The sequence below is a fragment of the Piliocolobus tephrosceles genome, chromosome 12 (genome assembly GCF_002776525.5).
Source record: "Piliocolobus tephrosceles isolate RC106 chromosome 12, ASM277652v3, whole genome shotgun sequence".
Lineage (NCBI taxonomy): Eukaryota > Metazoa > Chordata > Mammalia > Primates > Cercopithecidae > Piliocolobus > Piliocolobus tephrosceles.
The window spans coordinates 83,834,147-83,856,298 of NC_045445.1; the positions used below are offsets into that span (position 1 = coordinate 83,834,147).

The following is a 22,152-nucleotide window of genomic DNA, read 5'->3' on the forward strand; positions in this document are numbered from 1 at the left end:
GGGAGGCGGAGCTTGCAGTGAGCTGAGATCCGGCCACTGCACCCCAGCCTGGGCAACAGAGGGAGACACCGTCTCAAAAAAAAAAAAAAAAAAAAAAAAAAGATTAAAAACAAAAATGCTTATTTTTTTTGAGATGGAGTCTTGCTCTGTCACCCAGGCTGGAGAGCAGTGGCACGATCCTGGCTCACTGCAACCTCCGCCTTCCAGGTTCAAGCAGTTCTCCTGCCTCAGCCTCCGTAGTAGTTGGGATTACAGGCACGCGCCACCATGCCTAATTTTTTTTTGTAGTAGAGATGGGGCTTCACCACGTTGGTCAGGCTGGTCTCAAACTCCTGACCTCAAGTGGCCCACCCGCGTCGGCCTTCCAAAGTGCTGGGATTAGAGATGTGAGCCACCGCACCCAGCCAATTTTCCTTTAACAGCTGCATACTTTTTCACTGAATGGATATGCCATAATTCAACCTCTCTGCTACTGGACATTTAGCTTGTTTCCAGTTTCTCATTATCCCCCACAGTAGGATAGTATTCAAGCCCTCATTCCCATTTTCACTTTTGTCATAAGGATGATCTTACAGTTTCACAGAGGAAGCTGAAGCTATGAGCGTGAACTCCTCAATTTCCCATCTCCCTATCTACACAATGATAATTACATCCTTTCTTTTGTCTCTCTCAAGGGAAGATCTCTCTCCTCTAAGTCAGTATCTCTACCTGTTAGCTAACATCCTCTCCTGTTTTCACAGGTCCTTCCACCAATCATCCTCTCTTGCTTTCTTTCCCTAAGCCTACATAGGTATACATATTTGTCTTCCATGTTAAGACTGTGCGTCTCCCTAGCTTCTTGAAAGAGTAGTCTATTATCTTTATCATCACTTCCTCACCTCCCATTTGTTCCTTGCCCTACTGCTGGTGAGATTACAATCTCACTACTCTGTTAAAACGGCTTTTGATCGCTCAGGTCACCAGGGACCTGCTAGTTGCCAAATCCAAATGCTCTCTTGGGTCTGACTTTACTTTTCTGTGGTAAATATGTTGTCTTTTTCTCTTCCTTAAATCCCTTCCTTAGTTTGAGAAATATTACTCTTCAGGCTATTTCTCACCACCCCTAAATACTGGTCTTCACCAGGAGTCTATCCTCTGTACTCTGACTCTACACATTTCCTGGGTGATCCCACCTACTTCCAAGATTGTACAAATCCTAAACTTTATACATATCGTACTTCAAACTTACATGCTTCAAAACTAAGCTTAGCTGTTTCCCCCTACCTTCCACCCTCAACCTGTTCAGTAAATGGCATCACCATTTATCCAGTCACCCAGATCAGAAACCTAGGTTCCACTTCCTTACTTTCCATTATCCACTCAGTCACCAAGATATACCACTCATTCCATCCCTGCTGTCAATGCCTTAGTCACAGTTCAGGTCTCCAGCATCTCTTATCTGACATCACCCCTTCTCCACTCTATTTTCATACTGCTGCCAGAGTGATTGCTTTAAAATGAGCATTTCATCCTGAGCTTGTGATCCCTATACTACATAGGTTCCCTACATTCCAGCCGTCTATAACTATATGTAGTTCTATGAACATGTTGCTTCATGCTCCTAAGCATTCTGTTCCCTCTGCTTAGAATGCCCTCCCATCCCACCCCTATGACCATTTGGTAAATTCCTTTCCACTCTTCATGATTTTTTTAAGGGTCTCCTCTGTGAAGCATTCTTGTTCGTACTTTGTAAAGAGTCAAGAACTTTTTCCTCTCACCATAGATTCTTGTAAATATTTATTGCAATGATCACTTTTTATTAAACTTTTTTATTTACGTATCTACCTCTCATTCTAGACCTTAAGTTCCTTGCGATCAGGGAGTGTATCTTACTTCTCTATCAGCATCTGGCAGGCTGCTTATAAAAACAGGTGGTTTGGCCAGGCACAGTGGCTCATGCCTGTAATCCCAGCACTTTGGGAGGGCAAGATAGGTGGATTGCTTGAGGTCAAGAGCTCTAGACCAGCCTGGCCAACATGGCAAAACCCCGTCTTGGCTGGGTGCGGTGGCTCATGCCTGTAATCCCAGCACTTTGAGAGGCTGAGGCGGGCGGATCGCCTGAGGTCAGGAGTTCGAAACCAGCCTGGCCAACATGGCGAAACTCTGTCTCTACTAAAAATACAAAAATTAGCTGGGCATGGTGGCAGGCATCTGTAATCCCAGCTACTGAGGAGGCTGAGGCACAAGAATCGCTTGAACCCGGGAGGCAGAGGTTGCAGTGAGCTGAGATTGCACCATTGCACTCCAGCCTACAAAAAGCAGCCTGGTGTGGTGATGCGTGCCTGTAATCCCAGTTACTCAGGAGGCCGAAGCAAGAAAATCACTTGAACCCAGGAGGTGGAGGCTGCAGTGAGCCGAGATCACACCACTGCACTCCAGCCTGGGCAACAGAGGGAGACTCCATCTAAAAAAAACAAAACAAAAAAAGGTGGCATGATAAATGTTGAAATGAACCAATGAATACCATGCACTCACCCAATCCTCCCAACCAAAATTCTGGAAGCCATCTTCCATTCCTCCTTCTCTACCCCTAAATGCCAAGTCCTACTCCCTAAAGATCTCTCAAATCCATCCCTCTCCTCCCCATCCCAATGCCATAGCACCAGTTTGGGCTCCATTCTCTCTTCCTTGAACTAGATCCATCCAAACCATTCTCCACACTACTGCTGGAATTTTTTAAAAATTTTATTACAAAAATAATACACACTTGTAAAAAAATTCAAACAATACAGAAATAAAAGCACAATATCCCACCCAGCATACATAACAAACACAGAAGCCCCCTCCCCTCCAATCCCATTCCTGGGGGTTATCATTGTGAACAGTTAGCATATATCCTTTCAGATGTTTACCTTTGCATACACAAGTATATATATAAACACATATAAATAAACACACATGGTTCTGTCTTTTACAAAAATGGGGTCACATATATCTGTTACATGATTCTTCAATTTCTTTCTTCATTCATTCATTACACAGATTCCTAAAACACAAACCTGATTATATCACTCCTTTAAGAGCTTATTCCTATAATATAAAAATCATACACATTAACATCAAACACAAAGCTTGTGATGATATACTTCCTGCCCATCTTTCAGTCTCATCTCTAGCCATTCCAGCATTAAAGGACTGGAATATAAACTACCTTAAATCCTTCCTGGAACAAGACAGGTACAAACAAACAAACAAACAAACTAGGAACACACTCTGCCATTTCTAGACTGTGGCCTTTCCCATTCATGTTGCACTTTGCCTGGACTTTTCCATCTGGCAAGCTTCTACTAATTCTAAAACAATCAGCTTAAAAATTACCTCTAGGAAGACTTCCCTGACTTTTCAAACATGATTACTCCTCTATTTCCCCTATACTTTATAACTAGCTTCTTAATTGCACTTATCTCACAGTACTATGATGATTTATTAACATGTTTTGAATTCCACTTCCCCTCCCCCAACTCGATGGTGAGCTCTTTGGGTAAAAGGGATTTGTCTTATTTACCTTTGCATCCCAAGGATCTGATAGAGTGCTTATCATGAAAAGCAGATGCTCAGTAACATATCTGTTGAGGACTTTATGATTCTAGGAACATTTACTGAGAACCTACTATGCACAGAACCATATCCTAAGCATGAAAAGAAACAGAATACACAGTCTTTGTCCTAAGAAACTTACCATTTTCCTACCATTTCCCCTGGGGGGGAGGGAGAGAAAACATTTAGGTGGCAACATTATCATTTCTGACATATAGGCTGTTTCAAAATTTACGGTAATTTGCCTCAAATCCATTTAGGAACTAGGCATTTTTGCATAATTAAATAAATAATAAAATAATGGGCGGTTTGTCTCACAGGTTTAAGTGTAGCACAGAGTCCACTAGAACCCAATTCTCTGTCCCAGCAGGATGGCTCTCATCTGTTCCAGCCTGTAAATTAGAAAAGTGAGATGATACCATGCTTGGAAATTTTCTTTTTTTGAGATGGAATCTCACTCTTTCGCCCAGGCTGGAGTGCAGTGGTGTTATCTCCACTCACTGCAAACTCTGCCTCCCGGGTTCAAGCGATTCTCCTGCCTCAGCCTCCCAAGTAGCTCGGATTACAGGCATACGCCACCACGCCTGGCTAATTTTTGTATTTTTAGTAGAGATGAGGTTTCGCCATGTTGGCCAAGCTGGTCTCGAACTTCTGACCTCAGGTGATCCGCCTGCCTCGGCCTCCCAGAGTGCTGAGATTACAGGTGTGAGCCACCACGCCTGGCCGGGAATTTCCTAATACATCAAGAGGACATAAAGTTACTAGTTCTTTCATAATTTCCCCTCCTTCCCCAGGGAAAAATTATACCAAAAGCAATACATGGAGTTAAAGGAGGACACGGGAAAATGAGCTTGCTCTTTTTGGTAGTGGTAGGGGAAAGGGGGTTGCTTTGTTTTAAATCAAAGGGTGATACTGCCCCAGGAAGATTAGGAGAGGTGATTTATTCTCATTTACTTACTACTTTTAAAAAGGCTAAGGTGTTAGTTAATTTCATGATTTCAGGATCAGATACTGTACAAATATGAACAAATTGGGGAAAGGTGAACCACCTAGGCTGGAGAACAGGGAAGGCTGACCAAGGAGGCCCAAAGGAAGCCTCATTCATCAGAGTCCAAGTCACTGTCCCCAGCAATGGAGTGGAAATCCTCACTGTCCTCCTCGTCCTCTGACAGGTGGACCTGGCTTAGTACGCTCGGCCCAGAGCGCTGCTCTTCCTCCTCATCTTCTTCCTCCTCTGATACCTCATACCCACCGATGCTGCTGAAGCTTGTGTCTTGGGTGTTCGACTTGGGATCAGGCTCCTCATAGCTCCCATAACTGAGAAGAGAAACATGTCATCTCTCAAGCTCGGACACCATCCTCTAGCTGACCATTCCCATTCTCAGTGCCACCAAAGGATAAGCCCATCTCACCTCCCCTGGACACTAAAGTGACTGGTTCTGAACTATTCTACATGCCCCTGACAGAAAAATGATCCTGTTCAAAAACATCAACTTGCCAACTTCATATACACAAGAACCTGAATGGAAGAAACTCCCTTACACCTGAACAACACACTGCCATCTTACATGACCATAAATGCTCTGACAGCCTCATGGTTTCATCTACCACTTACAGTATCCAATTAGTCAATAGTCCTGAAGACTCTCTCTTCAATGTATCTTGTCTCTATCCCCTCCTTTCCATCCCTACTCTGCCTGCCTTGGCTTAGTCCTTTGTTATCTCTGGCCTGCACTACTGAAGTAAGTCGTCATGCCTCCAGTCTTGCTCTCCTCCAATTACTTCTTCACACTTCTGCCAGAGTGCTCTTTATTTTTTTGTTTGTTTGTTTATTCTTAATTTTACTTGAAAAACAAAAATCACACAAGTAATGCACGTTCACTGGTTAAAAAAATTAGAACATACATCAGAAAAAATTTTTAAAAAATCATCAATAACTCCATCATCCGAGATAATCTTTTGGTATATTACCTTCCAAAATTTTCTGTGCACTTTAGATGCTTAAACGTTTTTAATTTACAAAATTGCGATACTCTACATACTCTCCAGGAATCTGCCTTCTTCACTAATGATTATAACGAACATCTTCCCGTGTCAATAAACATACGTCTATAGCATAATTTTAATAGCTACATGGTATTCCGCCATATGGCTGTAACATGACTTAACAGTCTCTCACTAGGACATTGAAGCTGTCTCCAATTATTCCACTATTAGGAACAATGCTGTCATAAAACATCCTTACACAAACATCTTGATGGTGTGTTAATTATTCCCACAAAATAATTTCCTAGATGTGGATATTTTGGGCCAAAGGGGATGCACATTTTTAAATGTTTTTATTTAAGATGATAAATTGCTAAGCCTCTCTCCAAACCACCCCATTTTTATCAATCAACATTACCACCAGCAGTTTGAGAATGTCTTTTTCCTCATAATCTTTCCAAACACTAGGCATTATCATTCATTTTAATCACCAATATGATAGGTAAAAAATTGCACTTCGTGGTTTTACTGCATTTCTTTATTAGGGGAGTTATTATTATTATTATTTTGAGACTGAGTCTCGCTCTGTCACCAGGCTAGAGTACAGTGGCACGATCTCGGCTCACTGCAACCTCTGCCTCCTGGGTTTAAGTGATTCTCCTGCCTCAGCCTCCCCAGCAGCTGGGACTACAGGTGTGACCAGGTCCAGCTAATTTTTGCATTTTTAGTAGAGACAGGGTTTCACCGTGTTGGCCAGGATGGTCTCGATCTCTTGACCTTGTGATCCGCCTGCCTCGGCCTCCCAAAGTGCTGGGATTATGGGCATGAGCCACCGCGCCCGGCTGGAAGTTATTTTTTCATATGATATATTGGTCATTTACATTTCTTTCTTTTTGTTGTTGTTGCTGTTGTTTTGTTTTTGAGACAGAGTCTTGCTGTGTCGCCCAGGCTGGAGTGCAGTGGCGCAATCTCTGGTCACTGCAAGCTCTGCCTCCCAGGTTCACGCCATTCTCCTGTCTCAGCCTCCCGAGTAGCTGGGACTACAGGCGCCTGCCACCACGCCCGACTAATTTTTTTTTGTATTTTTAGTAGAGACGGGGTTTCACTGTGTTAGCCTGGATGGTCTCAATCTCCTGACCTCGTGATCCACCCGCCTCGGCCTCCCAAAGTGCTGGGATTACAGGCTTGAGCCACCACGCCCGGCTACATTTCTTTTCTAAATTAGTTCATGCCTTTGCCCATTTTTCTTTTGGGGCACAGGATAATCTTTCTAAAATGTAAATCTGGCTATACTATTCTCATTCAATGACTGCCCAGAACTTTCAGGCCCTTCATGATTTGGTATTTACCTACCTCTTTAAATCATTTCTATCACATGAATTATAGATCTTACATGGATCAATCAAAAAATCTCCAGTCACACTGAGCTACGTGTGTTCTCTAAAAGTGTTTCATGCCTGTAAAATGTTTCATGCCTGTGTCTTCATATAGGCTCTTCCTAGTCTCTGGAATGCCCATTGCTTTCTTATTCGTTTAGCTAATTCCTGTTCATATTTGGCTCAATTTCCTTCTCCAGCCAGCTCTCCTCCCTCCCCACCTCTACCCAAGTTCTAGAAGAACCCTGCGGTTGCCTAGCATAGCACTTTTCATATTACACTGTGATTGCCTGTTTTAGGTTTCCTACTAGACTCATCTCCTTGAAGGAAAGGACCATATCTTAGTTTGTTTTTGTACTTATGATAAATATTTGCTGAAATAAAAAATTTTAATTTATTTACAATGTTATTTGCGTATTAGCTGCTTGCTGGTTAGATGTATCATAGGTACATTAAATCCAACATGTCCAAAGCCAAATCCAAATCCATTTTTTCCTCCTTTCCTGTCCCATCTAACACGTATTCTTCCTCTTTACCAGAGACATCTCCATTCATTATTCATCTAACCTCCTTACCTCTTTATGTCCCTTTATTTTCCCCACTCCTGACAAGTTTCTGTTGATATCATCATCTGTCCCACATTGTCCCAAGTTATACAAATTTGATGTCACTTCCTTTTCCTTAAACTGATGACTCCTATTACCCACAGGTTAAGGTCCAAATGTCTTAGCATACCTTGTAAAGTCCTTCACAATATAATTCCCCTTGCTACACTTCTGGAGCCTCAACTCCCCAACAAATTCCATTTGCTCTGGAACACACTGTTCTACCTATAAAGATCTCCCCACCTCCTGCCAATACTACCTACTTACTAAACTCCTATTAATCTTTTAAGGCCCAATTCAAATGTTCCTTTGTCTGTGAAACTTTCCCTGATAACTCCAAGCAGAGTGAGACACTCCCTTCTCAGTGGTGCCTTGGCACTTTGTCTTACTTATGCTATAGCACTTATCACATTGTATTTATAATGATTTGTTTGTGTCAGTCTCTTCCACTAGGCTGTGAGCTCCTCAAGGGCAGGGTATGTTTTGCTCCTCTGTGTATCCCCAGGACCTAGCACAGTGCCTGGCCCTAGTAGCTGCCCAGGAAATGTTTGATGGATGAAAAGTAATCTGATGCTGGGCCCCTCGACATCATAGCTAGGCACTGATGCCACAGCCCTGTAGCATGTTGCTGCCGATTACCTGATGTTGCTATCCTCCAAACCATGGGAAGCCTCCCCACCGTCTCCCTCATAGGACATCATGCTTTCTTCATTTTCCATGTCCATCCTTGTGTTCTCCTGAAGCATGCGGGGTTGTTTGGGTCTTATTCCACCAGATCCCACATCAGAGTCACTTCCACTTTCACTCAGCTGGATAGCTGTAAAAAGAGACAGATTCTGGTTCATCAAGAGTTAAGCTTAACAGATTTAACTCGATCTTTGGCTTGATCTTCCCAAACTAGTAACTCTCACACATCTACACAGGCATCTTTGCCTATACTCCTCTCCTCAGATGCCTTTCTTATAACTGCCCTTATATATATAGGGTCAACAGTAGTAGCAAGGTTTGTAGTTTAGAATCTGAATCCAAATAACAATTTCCTTTTCCATCTCATGCCAACCTATCTGTGTTTTTTCTACCATCTACTCCCATACTTTTCCTTGGCCATTGCCATTAATCCACAAAACATTAGTCCCCAAACAGGATTTTTCTTAATTTTCCTTCCCTGTTGCCACATATAACACTTTATCATTCTGTTCTCATCTTTTTTTCTTTTTCTTTGGAGAAAGAGTCTCACTATGTTGCCTAGGCTGTAGTGCAGTGGTATGATCATGGCTCACTGCAGCCTTAAAGTCCTGCACTCAAGCGATCCTCCTGCCTCAGCCTCCTGAGTAACTGGGACTACAGGCACTTGCCACCACACCTAGCTAATTTTTATTTACTTTTTGTAGAGACAGGGTATCGCTATGTTGCCTAGGCTGGTCTCAAACTCCTGGTCTCAAGTATTCCTCCTACCCTGGCTTCCCAAAGTGCTGGGATTACAGGTATGAGCCACTGTGCCCAGCCTTTAACAAGTATCCAAATCAAAGCTCTTACTTAGACACTGTCTTTTCCACTGTCGTATTTTGTACCTCCTGCTAATGAATATGATCATCCTATGAGTGAGTGCTCAGTACTCTCAGGTCTATTAATAGGAATTCAATAAAAGAGGCAGCTTCCAATAAAAGCATATGTGGCCAAGAGCGCCTATCCAGTCCAGTCCTGAGGGTGCTATAGTGAGTTATAAACGAATAGAAGCAATGGTCGAGGCCTACCAGAGAATGGATTGTCTCCTTCTTCATCACTCCCAGCATCTTCCTCATCATCTTCTCCTTCAGACATAAGCAAATCCTCATACAGGACACTGGCTTGAGGCTGTTGTACAGTTCCTTCCTCTTCATCTGCAAGATCACCATCTCCATCTTCACCTTCCTGAATGAGACCAGTTGGGGGTCAAAGTCCTATCAACTGACCATGTAAGAGACCAGAAGCCACCACCAGACACAACCCCCCCTCCCCACTCCGCCCATCCCTCTACTTGCTGCCTCACAAGAAGTTAAGTATTTTTGGTGGATAGATTGTTTAGTTGGTCCCAAGGATTAAATTCAGATTGGGGCTCACTAAGGAGACCCCCTGATATCACCTTAGGATTTGGCCTGCCCTGTACTGATGGGGCTCCTATCATATAAGGGTATAACGTAACCATAAGCTTTCTGTAAGCATACTCACTGGGGCTGGAGTCTTAGGTTTCCCATCCTCCTCCTCATCATCATACCCTTCAATATCTACATCAGAGTCTTCCTCGCCCAGCCTACCTCGGCCCTGGCGCATCTGAGTAAGGAACACAAATAGCACATCATTGAGGGACGTGCCTGTAGGAGGAGTTAACCAAGGGCTCTCACCCAGGATGGATGCTCCTCCCTGATATCCCAGCCAACCCCACTGCTAGTGGGGGCTGTTTAGACCGCTCAAGGCATGCGCATTTTCCCCCATTCTTTGGAAATCATAGCCAGAGTAAAAAACCCAAAGAACAGGAAAGGCCCTTAGTCTACTCTTACTGTATCATTACAAAGAGACTCTTTCTTTCTAACCCAAACTTTTCCTTATAGCTTGTGTTGAACTCTTTGGGATAGAAAAACCCTGGGTTTTTACACTTTCCAGTGGAACCCTGACTGAGAATAGCTGTAGAATTTCTGGCTTCAGACTGTATCTTCTGATACCTCTAGAAAAGGTCAATTTTTAAAATTTAATTTTATAAATAATTTTAATTTAAATTATAATACACATAAAGTAGGCCAACTATTTTGAACTGTCTGAGTGCAGTTGGCCATTCTAGTCACCTGTCAGGCTACTCTGATGCTTCATACCCTTTTTTCATACTTGTGCCTTCCCTGAAGTTCTGCTGTGCCTGACTCTGCCCATGGGGACAGACAGAAGATAACTCTGGTCACACGACCTGACGCCATCCCAACTTGAAATCCCATTTGTAAGCTTTCATTCCCAGGGCCAAAGGGCCCAGTCATTCTTGACGTATGTCACATATCACCATCACCATTCCCCTAGCCCCACCTGCAGGCATAATACCAATCTTATAAAGAGAAAAACAACATCCTACCTGTGTTACTTGCTTTTCTGGAGTGGCAGTGGGAATATCCAAGACAGACATATTGCTCTCATCTTGAAATACAGAGGCATCTCGAGACATACTGAGGGATGTGTTGGTATCATACAAATCAGGAGGCTGTGGCACAAAACATACAACTTAGCTTCTATCTAGGAAAGGGAAAATTAAATACAGATAACTCCCCTTTAAAGCATTTACTGGAGAAAAAGATCATGCAGAGCAATTCAGTTAAAGAGAAACAGTCTGACACAGCTTTACAGACAAGTTTTTGGGACTCTTACAAATGTTGCCTATTCTAGCAGACAGGTGCCTGATGCATGTAATCAGAAGCCTGAAGCAGAAATGCACCAAAGCTATGGGACAGTTTTATGCCCTAACAGCCTTTCTGGTCAATAACCTAGTTTTTTCTAAGCCTTGTCTTTTGGTTTTCAGGCCCAAGGCTTAATATCAGTGCTATTTTGATTGCTTGATCTGGAGACATCTAAGAGGAAATGAATAAAGGAATTTCAATTCCAACAAGAGCATAGAATGCTTTGATAGTTTATGAGCCCATCAGAGGATGCCACGAAGCAAAATGGCATGGTGAAAAATCATAGGCTTTGGAGTAAAATGTCCTGGGTTTGAGTCCTGGCTCCAACACTTGCTAGTGAGTAACAAATTACTTAACATCTCTAAGCCTTGATTAACCCAACTATAAAACATGGATGATAATGTCTACCTCACAGGGTTGTTGTGAGAATTAAGAGATGTGTAAGTTCCTTATCCAATACTCAATAAATTATAGATCCTTTCCCTGTTTTCTTCCCTGGAAAGAACAGGGATTTAGCAAATGGACTATTCAGTGACAGGAGGGCAAGAAGGACTAGATAAAGTGCTCACAATATAAAGTGAAAAGAGTAAGACACAAAACCATATTGATCAATTTCATTTTAAAAGTGTGTATATAAACACAAATACATACACCACAGATATGAAAAATAAAAATATTCACACTGGTTGATGTTGCTTCTGAGTGGTGGAAGTGATTACAGGTAACTTATTTCTTGTTTTAATTTTCCAATTTTCTCTAATGAACATGTTACTTTTATCAACAGAAAACCCATATATGTGTTACATTGTGTTTTTTAAAAAAAGAAAACAGGACTGATTCTGAAGAGGGTTTTGGTGAAATAGAGGCAAAACAAAATTCAAAGCATTACAGAGCAGGTAAATCAGTGTGGAACAGAAGAAGGGAAAAATAAGGGGATGAAATTTCTGCAAAATCCTACAGCACAGTGTAGAAAACTGCAAAGTCAACAGTTTTAGATAAAGTGTTAAGCTCAACAGATGATGCAATGCAAGTTAGGTGGAAATAGTTGAGTGAAAATACATCATTGGGCCGGGCGCATGGCTCACGCCTGTAATCCCAGCACTTTGGGAGGCCGAGGCGGGCCTGAGGTTGGGAGTTCAAGACCAGCCTGACCAACATGAAGAAACCCTGTCTCTACTAAAAATACAAAATTAGCCAGGTATGGTGGCCCATGCCTGTAAAACCAGTTAATCGGGAGGCTGAGGCAGGAGAATTGCTTGAACCCAGGAGGTAGAGGCTGCAGTGAGCCGAGATTGCGCCATTGCACTCCAGCCTGGGCGACAAGAACGAAACTCTGTCAAAAAAAAAAAAAAAAAAAAAAAAGAAAATACATTATTGACCACCACCATTTAGAAGTTGAAAGATATGATTACTATCATGCTTCTTACAACCAAAATTGTATTAAGGCAGGTTACACTTTTGCAAACACACTCTAATAACATTTGAGTTTGAGAGTAGTAATGTGTAAGGACAGTCACTCATGTACACCTTCCTCAGGTTAAGAGATAATGAGTTGGTTACTATTTTAAACTGAGTGAAGAGAATGATGAAAAGGTGAACTGGAATAATGAAGCAGTACTATCTAATCCTACTCTTCATAGGAAACCCTCTAACTGCACTAAACAACAGCTAATGCTCAAGAGAGAGAATAGTTGACAGGTTTTCCTTAGCCATTTGAAGTAGCCTGGGAGACGTAGCGAAGAAAGGAAGGTGACTTTGGGGTCCAAGGCTTTGAGTCACCAAAGGACTAGGCTTAGGCTGTCCTAGAAACGAGCAAGCCATGTGCCATTCAATGGCTAGACTCTCCTGGGGAATGATGGCTAACACCCAGGCTTTAACTTACCAGAAAGTACCTTGTGGAAGCTGTGGGCCTATTAGCAAATAGCGCCTTCCTGGGACAACATCACTCACCCAAGAACCCTTGACCCAATCTGCCCACACACTCCAAGAGCCTTTCCTTGTTCTGGACCTTGAAGGAGTATCTGAGGGTTCTTTTATACCTGGCCCCTCAGTAAAACCTAGGTTGTGAGATGAAAGAGAGAGCAAAAGATAGATAGGGATAGTGCATGAACGAGATACAGAGACAGCAATAATCCAACAGAGGTCACATAAGTTGCATTATCAGTTCAGAGGGGAACCTGGATAGAATGAAAAAAAAAATTTTCCTGTGGAAATTGGCAGAATTCTGCATTAAAATACTTGATTAAATTTGAAAGGGTCTCAGAGAACAGACAAAGATGTATCAGGCAAATTAAATTAATTCATTTAATGTTTACAACAATCTTGAAAAGATTTCAGAGAAAAGGAAACTAAGTGAGAGAGGTTAACTTTCCAAGATTACAAAGCTAGACAACAGGAGAACTAAGACTCAAACCCAGGCCTGTTTTATGTCAAATCTTATGTACTTTCCGCCCTACCATAGTGCCTCCAATACAGAAACCAAGCACCAGTGATGTTCTGTTAAGTCCTATTCTTCAAATATGCCAACCCTCTAAGAGTTCAGTAGAGAGGAAATACACTCTTAGTGTATTTCAAGGATTCAGTTAGACCAGGAAGACTAAAAATTTCTTATTTATCCTTCTCTCTAATTCTTTTGACACAAACATTTAAGAACATTAGTAGTACTACCTTTCTTCATTTACTAGGAGTCAATCCAGGAAAATGAGTGACTTCTGAGCTACACTGAGATACCTCTGAGGGAATGAGTAATCAAGTGTCTGTAAGGCACAGGAACAATATGGCCCATGTCTGTAACTGAGAAGTCTACACTCCAGGGATGTTCTAGAGTCCCAAAATTCACGGACAAGAAAATTCCCAAGACCCAGAGGATGGCTGGGTCAGGAATTTGGTATTCCCAAACACTGCCTAAACAACTAAGGCCCCACCCCACTCATTCATCCCACAGCTGCCTCGTCTGGATTCAAGGCCACCAAGACCCATGGCCCTCACTCACCTTAGCCTTTGAGAAGACAAGAAAGCACACGAAAGGCATATGAAGAGGAAGGACAGAGAAGAATGGTATCTCAGTAAACGGATTTGTTAACATGCTCCCAATTTCCCAAACCAATAAGAAAACTATACAAGGAAGTACTTAGTCCTCAGACTCACCTGAGGTGTGTAGGGCCCTGGGGTCATTGGGTCCAGGCTTTCTAATTCTGCTTCCTCCAAAGCTGCTTCTTTAGCTGTACAGATATCCTTCTCAAGTTGAGTCAAATGCTCATCATACTGAGAAATAAAGGAAATAAATTCATTCAACATGTATTTTAATTACTGGGGATACAAAAGTATACAAAAGACAAAAATATCTATCTTCATGAAGCTTATGTTCTAGTGGCAGGGCACAGATAATAATAAAAATAAACCAAGCAGGGAAGGAAATAGGGGATGTGGAGTTGGGGGGCAGGGAATACTACATTTTAAAATAGGATAATCAGGGAAGGCTCCTCATTTAAGGGAACAGGATTCCAAAAAGCTAGATCCCAAGGGGACCTCTTTTATTTTTTGAGAAAGAGTCTTGCTGTTGCCCAGGCTGGAATGCAGAGATATGATCATGACTCACTGCAGCCTTGACCTCCCGGGCTCAAATGATTCTCCTACCTCAGATGAGTAGCTGGGACCACATGCGTTTACCACCACACCCCACTAATTTTTAAATATTTTTTGTAGAGATGGGGTCTCCCTATGTTGCCCAGGCTTGGGACCTCCATCTTTACCACCTACCTCAGTCAATGTCTGGTAACAGACGTTCACAATCTCCTGGGCAGTCTTAGTATACTGACTCTCAGGTCCTATAAATAAAATAAGAAAGTGCCATTATCTTTGCAGACTTGTTCCAGAATTTACATTCTGTCATCAGCAGTGTGTCCCATTATCCTAGACCTAGAAAAATCATTCCTCAGCTTTAACTTGGACTCTTGTTCTACTTTCAGAGGCAGAAAATTTCAAACATATGCAAAACAACACTAACATAATGAACTCCCATGTACTCACTAGCCAGCTTCAATGATTAACACATAGCCAATCTTGTTTCATTTACTTCAATTTTCAGACTCTTCTCAAATTGTTTTGAAGCAAATTCCAGCATCGTAACAATTTTCCTCTAAAAATTTTTCAGTATGTGTTGCAAGGTTTCACCATGTTGGCCAGGCTGCTCTTGAACTCCTGGCCTTAAGTGATCCACTCCCCTCAGCCTCCCAAAGTGCTGGGATTATACGCATGAGCCACTGTGCCCAGCCTAAGGCTGCTTTTAATAAACAATTATTGGTATAATGGTGGATACATGTCATTATACATTTTTCAAAACCCATACAATGTATACTACCACCAAGAATGAACCATGGACTTGCGGGTGATAATGATATGTCAATGTAGGTTCATCAGCTAACACAATTAATATAACACGCTGGTGCAGGATGTTGTTTTTGTTTTGAGACAGAGTTTCACTCCGTCACAGTGATATGATCACGGCTCACTGCAGCCTTGAACTCCTGGGTGCAAGCATGAGCCACCACGCCCATTTTTGTTTGTTTGTTTGTAGAGATGGGGGCGTCTCACTATGTTGCACAGGCTGGTCTTGAACTCCTGGCCTCCCAAAGTGCTGGGATTACAGGCGTCAACCCCAACGCCCAGCGTGGTGCAAGATGTTGATAACTGGGGAGGCTGTATGTATGTGAGGGCAGGGAGTATATGGGAACTCTCTGTAACTTCTGTTCAATTTTGCCATGAACTAAAGTTGCTCTAAAAACAAACCAACTATATCACATCTAAAATAATTAACAATAATTCTTTAATATTATCAAATAGCCAGCCAAGATTCAAATTTCCCAAATTACTTTATAAACACTCTTTTACATTTATTTCTTTGAATCATAACCCAAAAAAGGTCTATACATTGCATCTAGCTGATGTGTCTCCTTAAGACACTTTTACCTATAAGATGATTCTTAACTATATGGGTCCCCATATGGCCTTAGTTACAAGTTGCAAACTGGTGGCTTATAGCTTTATTTGGCTCACATAAAAAATTAGTTCAGTTTGTAAAAATGGATTGAGCTATACACCCATAATACATAAAACACTTTTCTGTATCTAAGTTATATTTCAATAAAAGGCTTTTAGAAAAAAAACTTAGTTGATAACATTTAACAGTTGGGAGATTTCACATAAAAACCTAAATTGTCTGGCTTCTTTTAGAAAATTTAAAGATGTGGCCAAGACAGGGTCAGCATTCCTGCGAGGCACCAATGGGCTGGGGCTGAGTAGCAGCTGTTCATTTTAGATAAAGCATGTGTTCTCCAGGTTATCATAGTCCCTCCAAGGTCTGCTTATCTTATGCCTAGACCCTGAAGGCATTTGAGTTTTCAATCCCTGCCTTAAATGCTTAAAATGTTCTTTTAATATATTGATCATTCACTAACTTATTCATAAGACATTTTCTTAATACTTCTTCTGTGCCAGGCATTGGAGATGATAGAAATGAGTGAGATATAGGTCATATCCTCAAGAAGTTTAGAGTCTAGTACAGTGAGATAGACTGTAAACAAATAGGGCAACACAATGCAATGGAAAAACAGTGGCACAAACAAGGAAGTGGCTGATTCTTGGAGGTAAGAGGGGAAGAGGAATTAAAGCCTTCATAAGAGGTGATCCCTAAATTAAACCTACGTTTTATCAGGATATAAAGGATAAAAAATATACCACAGGCCAGGCATGGTGGCTCAAGCCTGTAATCTCAGCACTTTGGGAGGCCGAGGTGGGGAGATTACTTGAGGCCAGGAGTTTGAGACCAGCCTGGCCAGCATGGCAAAACCCTGTCTCTACTAATAATATAAAAATTAGCTGGGCGTGGTGGTACATGCCTGTAATCCCAGCTACTCGGGTGACTGAGGCATGAGAATCACTTGAACCCGGGAGGCAGAGGTTGCAGTGAAGCAAGATCATGCCACTGCACTCCAGCCTGGGCAACAGAGTGAGACGGCCTCAAAAAAAAAAAAAAAAAAAAAAAAAAAAAGTATATATATGTACACAAACACACCCCCCCCCACGTGGACTTCAAATTATACCACAAAGCTATAGGAACCAAAACAGCATGGTACTGACATAAAACAGACACACAGACCAATGGCACAGAATAGAAAACACAGATACAAATCCAAACACAGCCAAATAATTTTCAACAAAGGCAACAAGAACACAAATTTGGGGAAAGGGCAGTCTCTTTAATAAATGGTGCTGGGAAAACTGGTTATCCACATGTAGAAGAATAAAACTAGATCTCCATCTTTCACCATATATAGAAATCAACTCAAAATGGATTAAAGACAAATGTTAAGACCTAAACTACAAAATTACTAGAAGAAACATTGGAGAAATGCTACAGGATACTAATCTGGGGCAAAATTTTTTAAGTAACAACAAAAGCCAAACAGACAAATGGGATCATATGAAGCTAAAAAGCTTCTACACAGCAATGGAAACAACAAAGTAAAGAGACAACCTACAGAATAGGAGAAAACATTCGCAAACTATCCATCAACAAGAGATCAATTAACCAGAATATAAAAGGCACTCAAAAAATCCAATAGCAAAAACCAATCTGATTAAGAAATAGGCAAGGCCGGGCGCAGTGGCTCAAGCCTGTAATCCCAACACTTTGGGAGGCCGAGACGGGCGGATCACGAGGTCAGGAGATAGAGACCATCCTGGCTAATACGGTGAAACCCCGTCTCTACTAAAAAATACAAAAAAAAAAAAAAAAAAAACTAGCCTGGCAAGGTGGCGGGCGCCTGTAGTCCTAGCTACTCGGGAGGCTGAGGCAGGAGAATGGTGTAAACTCGGGAGGCGGAGCTTGCAGTGAGCTGAGATCCGGCCACTGCACCCCAGCCTGGGTGACAGAGTGAGTGAGACTCCGTCTCAAAAAAAAACAAAAACAAAAAGAAATAGGCAAAAGACCTGGATATTTATCCAGAGACATACAAGGTAAGCAGGTATATAAAAAGGTGCTCAACATCAATAATCATTGGGGAAATGCAAATCAAAACCACCGTGAGATTTTTTTTTTTTTTTTGTGACAGGGTCTCACTCTGTCACCCAGGCTGGAGTAAAATGGCGCAGTCATGGCTCACTGCAACCTAGCTGGGACTACAGGCAGGTGCCACCACACCTGGCTAATTTTTGCATTTTTTGTGGAGATGGGTTTCGCCATGTTGCCCAGGCAGGTCTTGAACTCCTGGGCTCAAGCAATCTGCTCACCTCAGCCCCTCAAAGTGCTAGAATTACAGGTGTGAGCCACCGCTCCTGGATAGAATGGCTTTAATCAAAAAGACAGAGAATAACAGATGCTGATGAAAATGTGGAGAAAGGGGAACACTTGCACACTGTTGGTATACTAGTACGCAGCCATTATGGAAAACAGCATGGAGGTTACTCAAAATACGAAAAATCGGATTATCACAGGATGATCCAGCAATACCACTGCTGGGTATATATCCAAAAGAAGGGAAATCAGCATAATGAAAAAATATCTGCACCCGCATGTTTACTGCAGCACTATTCACAAGAGCCAAATATGGAATCAACCTAGGTGTCCATCAACAAATATATGGATAAAGAACATGTGCTGGCCAGGCACGGTGGCTCACGCCTATAATCCCAGCACTATGGGAAGCCGAGGCAGGCGGATCACCTGAGGCCAGGAGTTCGAGACCAGCTTGGCTAACACGGTGAAACCCTATCTCTACTAAAAATACAAAAAAAATTAGCCAGGCATGGAGGCAAGCGCCTGTAATCCCAGCTACCCGGGAGGCTGAGGCAGAAGAATCGCTTGAACCCGGGAGGCAGAGGTCACAGTGAGTTGAGACTGTGCCACTGCATTCCAGTCTGGATGACGAGAGCAAGATTCCATTTCAAAAAAAAAAAAAAAGTGTTATATATACACAATGGAATATTATTCAGCCATAAGAGAGAATGAAATCCAACCAGTATGGTTGGAAACAGAGATCATCATGTTAAGCAAAATAAGCCATGCACAGTGAAACAAATATTACATGTTCTCATTCATATGTGAGAGCTAAAAACGTGGATGTCATGGAAGTAGAGAGTAGAATGGTGGTTACCAGAAGCTGGGAAGGGAAGAGATGTGGGAGATGAGATAGGAGGAATAAATTCTAGTATTCAATAGTACAGTAAGGAAATCATAGTTAACAATAATTTATATTTCAAAATAGCTAGAAGAATTGTAATGTTTCTAATACAAAAAAAAAAGATAAATGTTTGAGGTGTTGGATATGCCAATTACCCTGATTTGATCACTATACATCGTATACATGTATCAAAGTATCACATGTACTCCATAAATATGTACAACTATCATCTGTCAATAAAAAACACAAAAAATAGACACCACATGTGTATGTGAAGCTTTGAAACTTTCAGGCCATATCTACTATGACTATTATAAGCTATTACATGAATAAAAAAGTCTTGGCCAGGCGCTGTGGCTCACAACTGTAATCTCAGCACTCTGGGAGGCCGAGGTGGGAAGATCACTTGAGGTCAGGAGTTTGAGACCAGCCTGGGCAACTTGATGAAACTCCATCTCTACTAAAAATATAAAACTTAGCTGGGCATGGTGGCACATGCCTGTAGTCCCAGCTACTCGGGAAGATGAAGCATGAGAATCTCTTGAACCCGGGAGGTGGAAGCTGCAGTGAGCCAAGATTGCACTACTGTACTCCAGCCTGGGCAATAGAGCAAGACTCTGCCTCAAAAAAAAAAAAAAAAAAAGTATCTTCCAGGTAAAACCTCTTACAAGTATAGGTCATTTATTCTTTAAAACATGAAAAATAAAGTTGTATTCTCACAGAAACTGCCTGTGCCAAACACAAACAAGGAAGAAAAGTCAATTGTCAAGATATTTAGAGCCGGGTGTGGTGGCTCATACCTGTAATCCCAGCACTTCGGGAGGCTGGGCAGGATTGATCACTTGAGCTCAGGAGTTCAAGACCAGCCTGGGCAATATGGCGAAACCCCGTCTATACAAATAACACAAAAATTAGCTGGGCATTGTGGTGTGCACCTGTAGTCCCAGCTACTCAGGAGGCTGAGGTGAGAGGATCAGTTGAGCTCAGGAGGTTGAGGCTGTAGTGAGCCATGATCGTGCCACTGCGCTCCAGCCTGAGTGACAGAGCGAGACTCTGTCTCAAAAAAACAAAAAAAGAAAACAGAAATGTTGCTGGAGAAAATAGAAAGGCTGCATACAGGTTACAGGCCTCCTTCACCAAGCCTGTACAACGGTAGTTCCTTACAGTATAGGCTCTTCTACCTATAGGGACCTGCCTCATGGCTAAAACCCCAGCCTATAAATTAGGAATTCAACCTTTATTCTACTTTAGTTTCGAAACTTAAACATGAACCAACCTCTCAATCTCAATTCCCTCACTTTATAATACAAGGAAAAATTAGTTTTATACATTTGTTAAGTTTCTCTCTCACTTTAATCCATTTTGAAAATGGGACCTCTTCCCTACCCATTTTCTTTGCAACACATCACTCTAAGAAATATCCACTAATGGTTGGGCGCAGTGGCTCATGCCTGTAATCCCAGCACTTTGGGAGGCCGAGGTGGGCAGATCACCTGAGATCAGGAGTTTGAGCCTAGCCTGACCAACATGGAGAAACCCCATCTCTACTAAAAATACAAAATTAACCAGGCATGGTGGCGCATGCCTGTAATCCCAGCTACTCGGGAGGCTGAGGCAGGAGAATCACCTGAACCCAGGAGGCGGAGGTTGTGGTGAGCTGAGATCGCACCATTGCACTCCAGCCTGGGCAACAAGAGCTCTCAAAACAAAACAAAAAAATAAATAAAAATAAAAATACAAAATTAGCCGGGCGTGATGGTACATGTCTGCAGTCCCAGCTACTCCGGAGGCTGAGGCAAGAGAATCACTTGAACCCGGGAGGCGGAGGTTGCAGTGAGCTGAGATCGCACCATTGTACTCCAGCCTGGGCAACAAGGGCGAAACTCTGTCTCAAAAAAAAAAAAAAAGAAAAGAAAAGAAAAGAAATATGCACTAATACCTCTAGAATATTTAAAAAAAAACCCACACTTACTTGCACAGCTGATACACTTATGTGTTTGTGTCAGTTTCAGACAGTCCATGTTCTCAATAGTTACAAGAGCTTCAGCTATTAGACTCTATTACACTATTATATGCAAAGGAGCATTTAAGTATTTCTAATGAAACGTGGTGGAACTGGTAAACCACTGTTAACATAGTGGATAAAAATATCCACTGTGATGTTTTCTTATCCCTACCTATACCAGGAGTTCTTATGAGAGAGCGAGCTACGAATCCTTAGAACTATAAACAAAATTCTGTATGTAATACACATCTTTGAGAGCAGAACAGCCTTAGTTTTTCATCGGATTTTCAAAGGGATCCATAACCATCTCCATAAATCTAAAAATACCGTTCTACATTTTGGAACAATCAGGAACTTACTAAAAGTAGGATGATAAGCTACAGGTGTTGTAGCTTAGGAAGAAATAAGGAATCCAAGTAAAGAGACAAAAGACAACAGAGCCTCTACAGGAATAGTAAAGGTGCTAAAGCTACTGTGGGGGGGCTGGGAAGAAGGTTAAACAGAACTGAACTCCAATTCCTAGTCCCTACAGGGTTACTACACAGAAAACTAGAATTAAGTTATAAAGAATTTCTAGAATGACACCAAAAATGAATGAAAGATGATCTGTGACTTGTCACTGTACTCAACAGAATAAGCTACCCACTCATGAAAAGGAATGTTTTTTCTGAGTATATTTTGTTTTTTCTCTCTCTCGTTAAATCATGGCTGAAGCGAGGCCGGGCGCAGTGGCTCAAGCCTGTAATCCCAGCACTTTGGGAGGCCGAGACGGGCGGATCACGAGGTTAGGAGATCGAGACCGTCCTGGCTAACACGGTGAAACCCCGTCTCTACTAAAAAAAAAAAAACTACAAAAAACTAGCCGGGCGAGGTGGCGGCACCTGTAGTCCCAGCTACCCGGGAGGCTGAGGCAGGAGAATGGCGTGAACCCGGGAGGCGGAGCTTGCAGTGAGCTGAGATCCAGCCACAGCACTCCAGCCTGGGTGACAGAGCGAGACTCCGTCTCAAAAA

At 42.1% G+C, this 22,152-nt stretch overlaps 1 protein-coding gene across 6 annotated transcripts in view; it reads right to left on the reverse strand.

The window, feature by feature from the left end:
• Positions 1-2,706: 2,706 nt before the first annotated feature.
• The window catches only part of TAF1 (TATA-box binding protein associated factor 1), a 120,101-nt gene continuing 100,655 nt past the window's right edge, over positions 2,707-22,152 (reverse strand). For 2 of the 6 annotated variants that reach the window (XM_023201881.3, XM_023201884.2), the window contains exons 33-39: positions 14,716-14,783; positions 14,104-14,220; positions 10,638-10,763; positions 9,752-9,853; positions 9,298-9,454; positions 8,183-8,360; positions 4,674-4,893 (exon numbers count right to left, since the gene is read on the reverse strand). In XM_023201881.3, the coding sequence (XP_023057649.1) occupies positions 4,674-4,893; positions 8,183-8,360; positions 9,298-9,454; positions 9,752-9,853; positions 10,638-10,763; positions 14,104-14,220; positions 14,716-14,783 (968 nt within the window). Of the gene's footprint in view, positions 4,894-8,182; positions 8,361-9,297; positions 9,455-9,751; positions 9,854-10,637; positions 10,764-14,103; positions 14,221-14,715; positions 14,784-22,152 lie in introns of all 6 variants that reach the window. The other 4 variants (XM_023201883.2, XM_023201882.2, XM_023201879.1 and 1 more) reach the window with 3 other exon arrangements.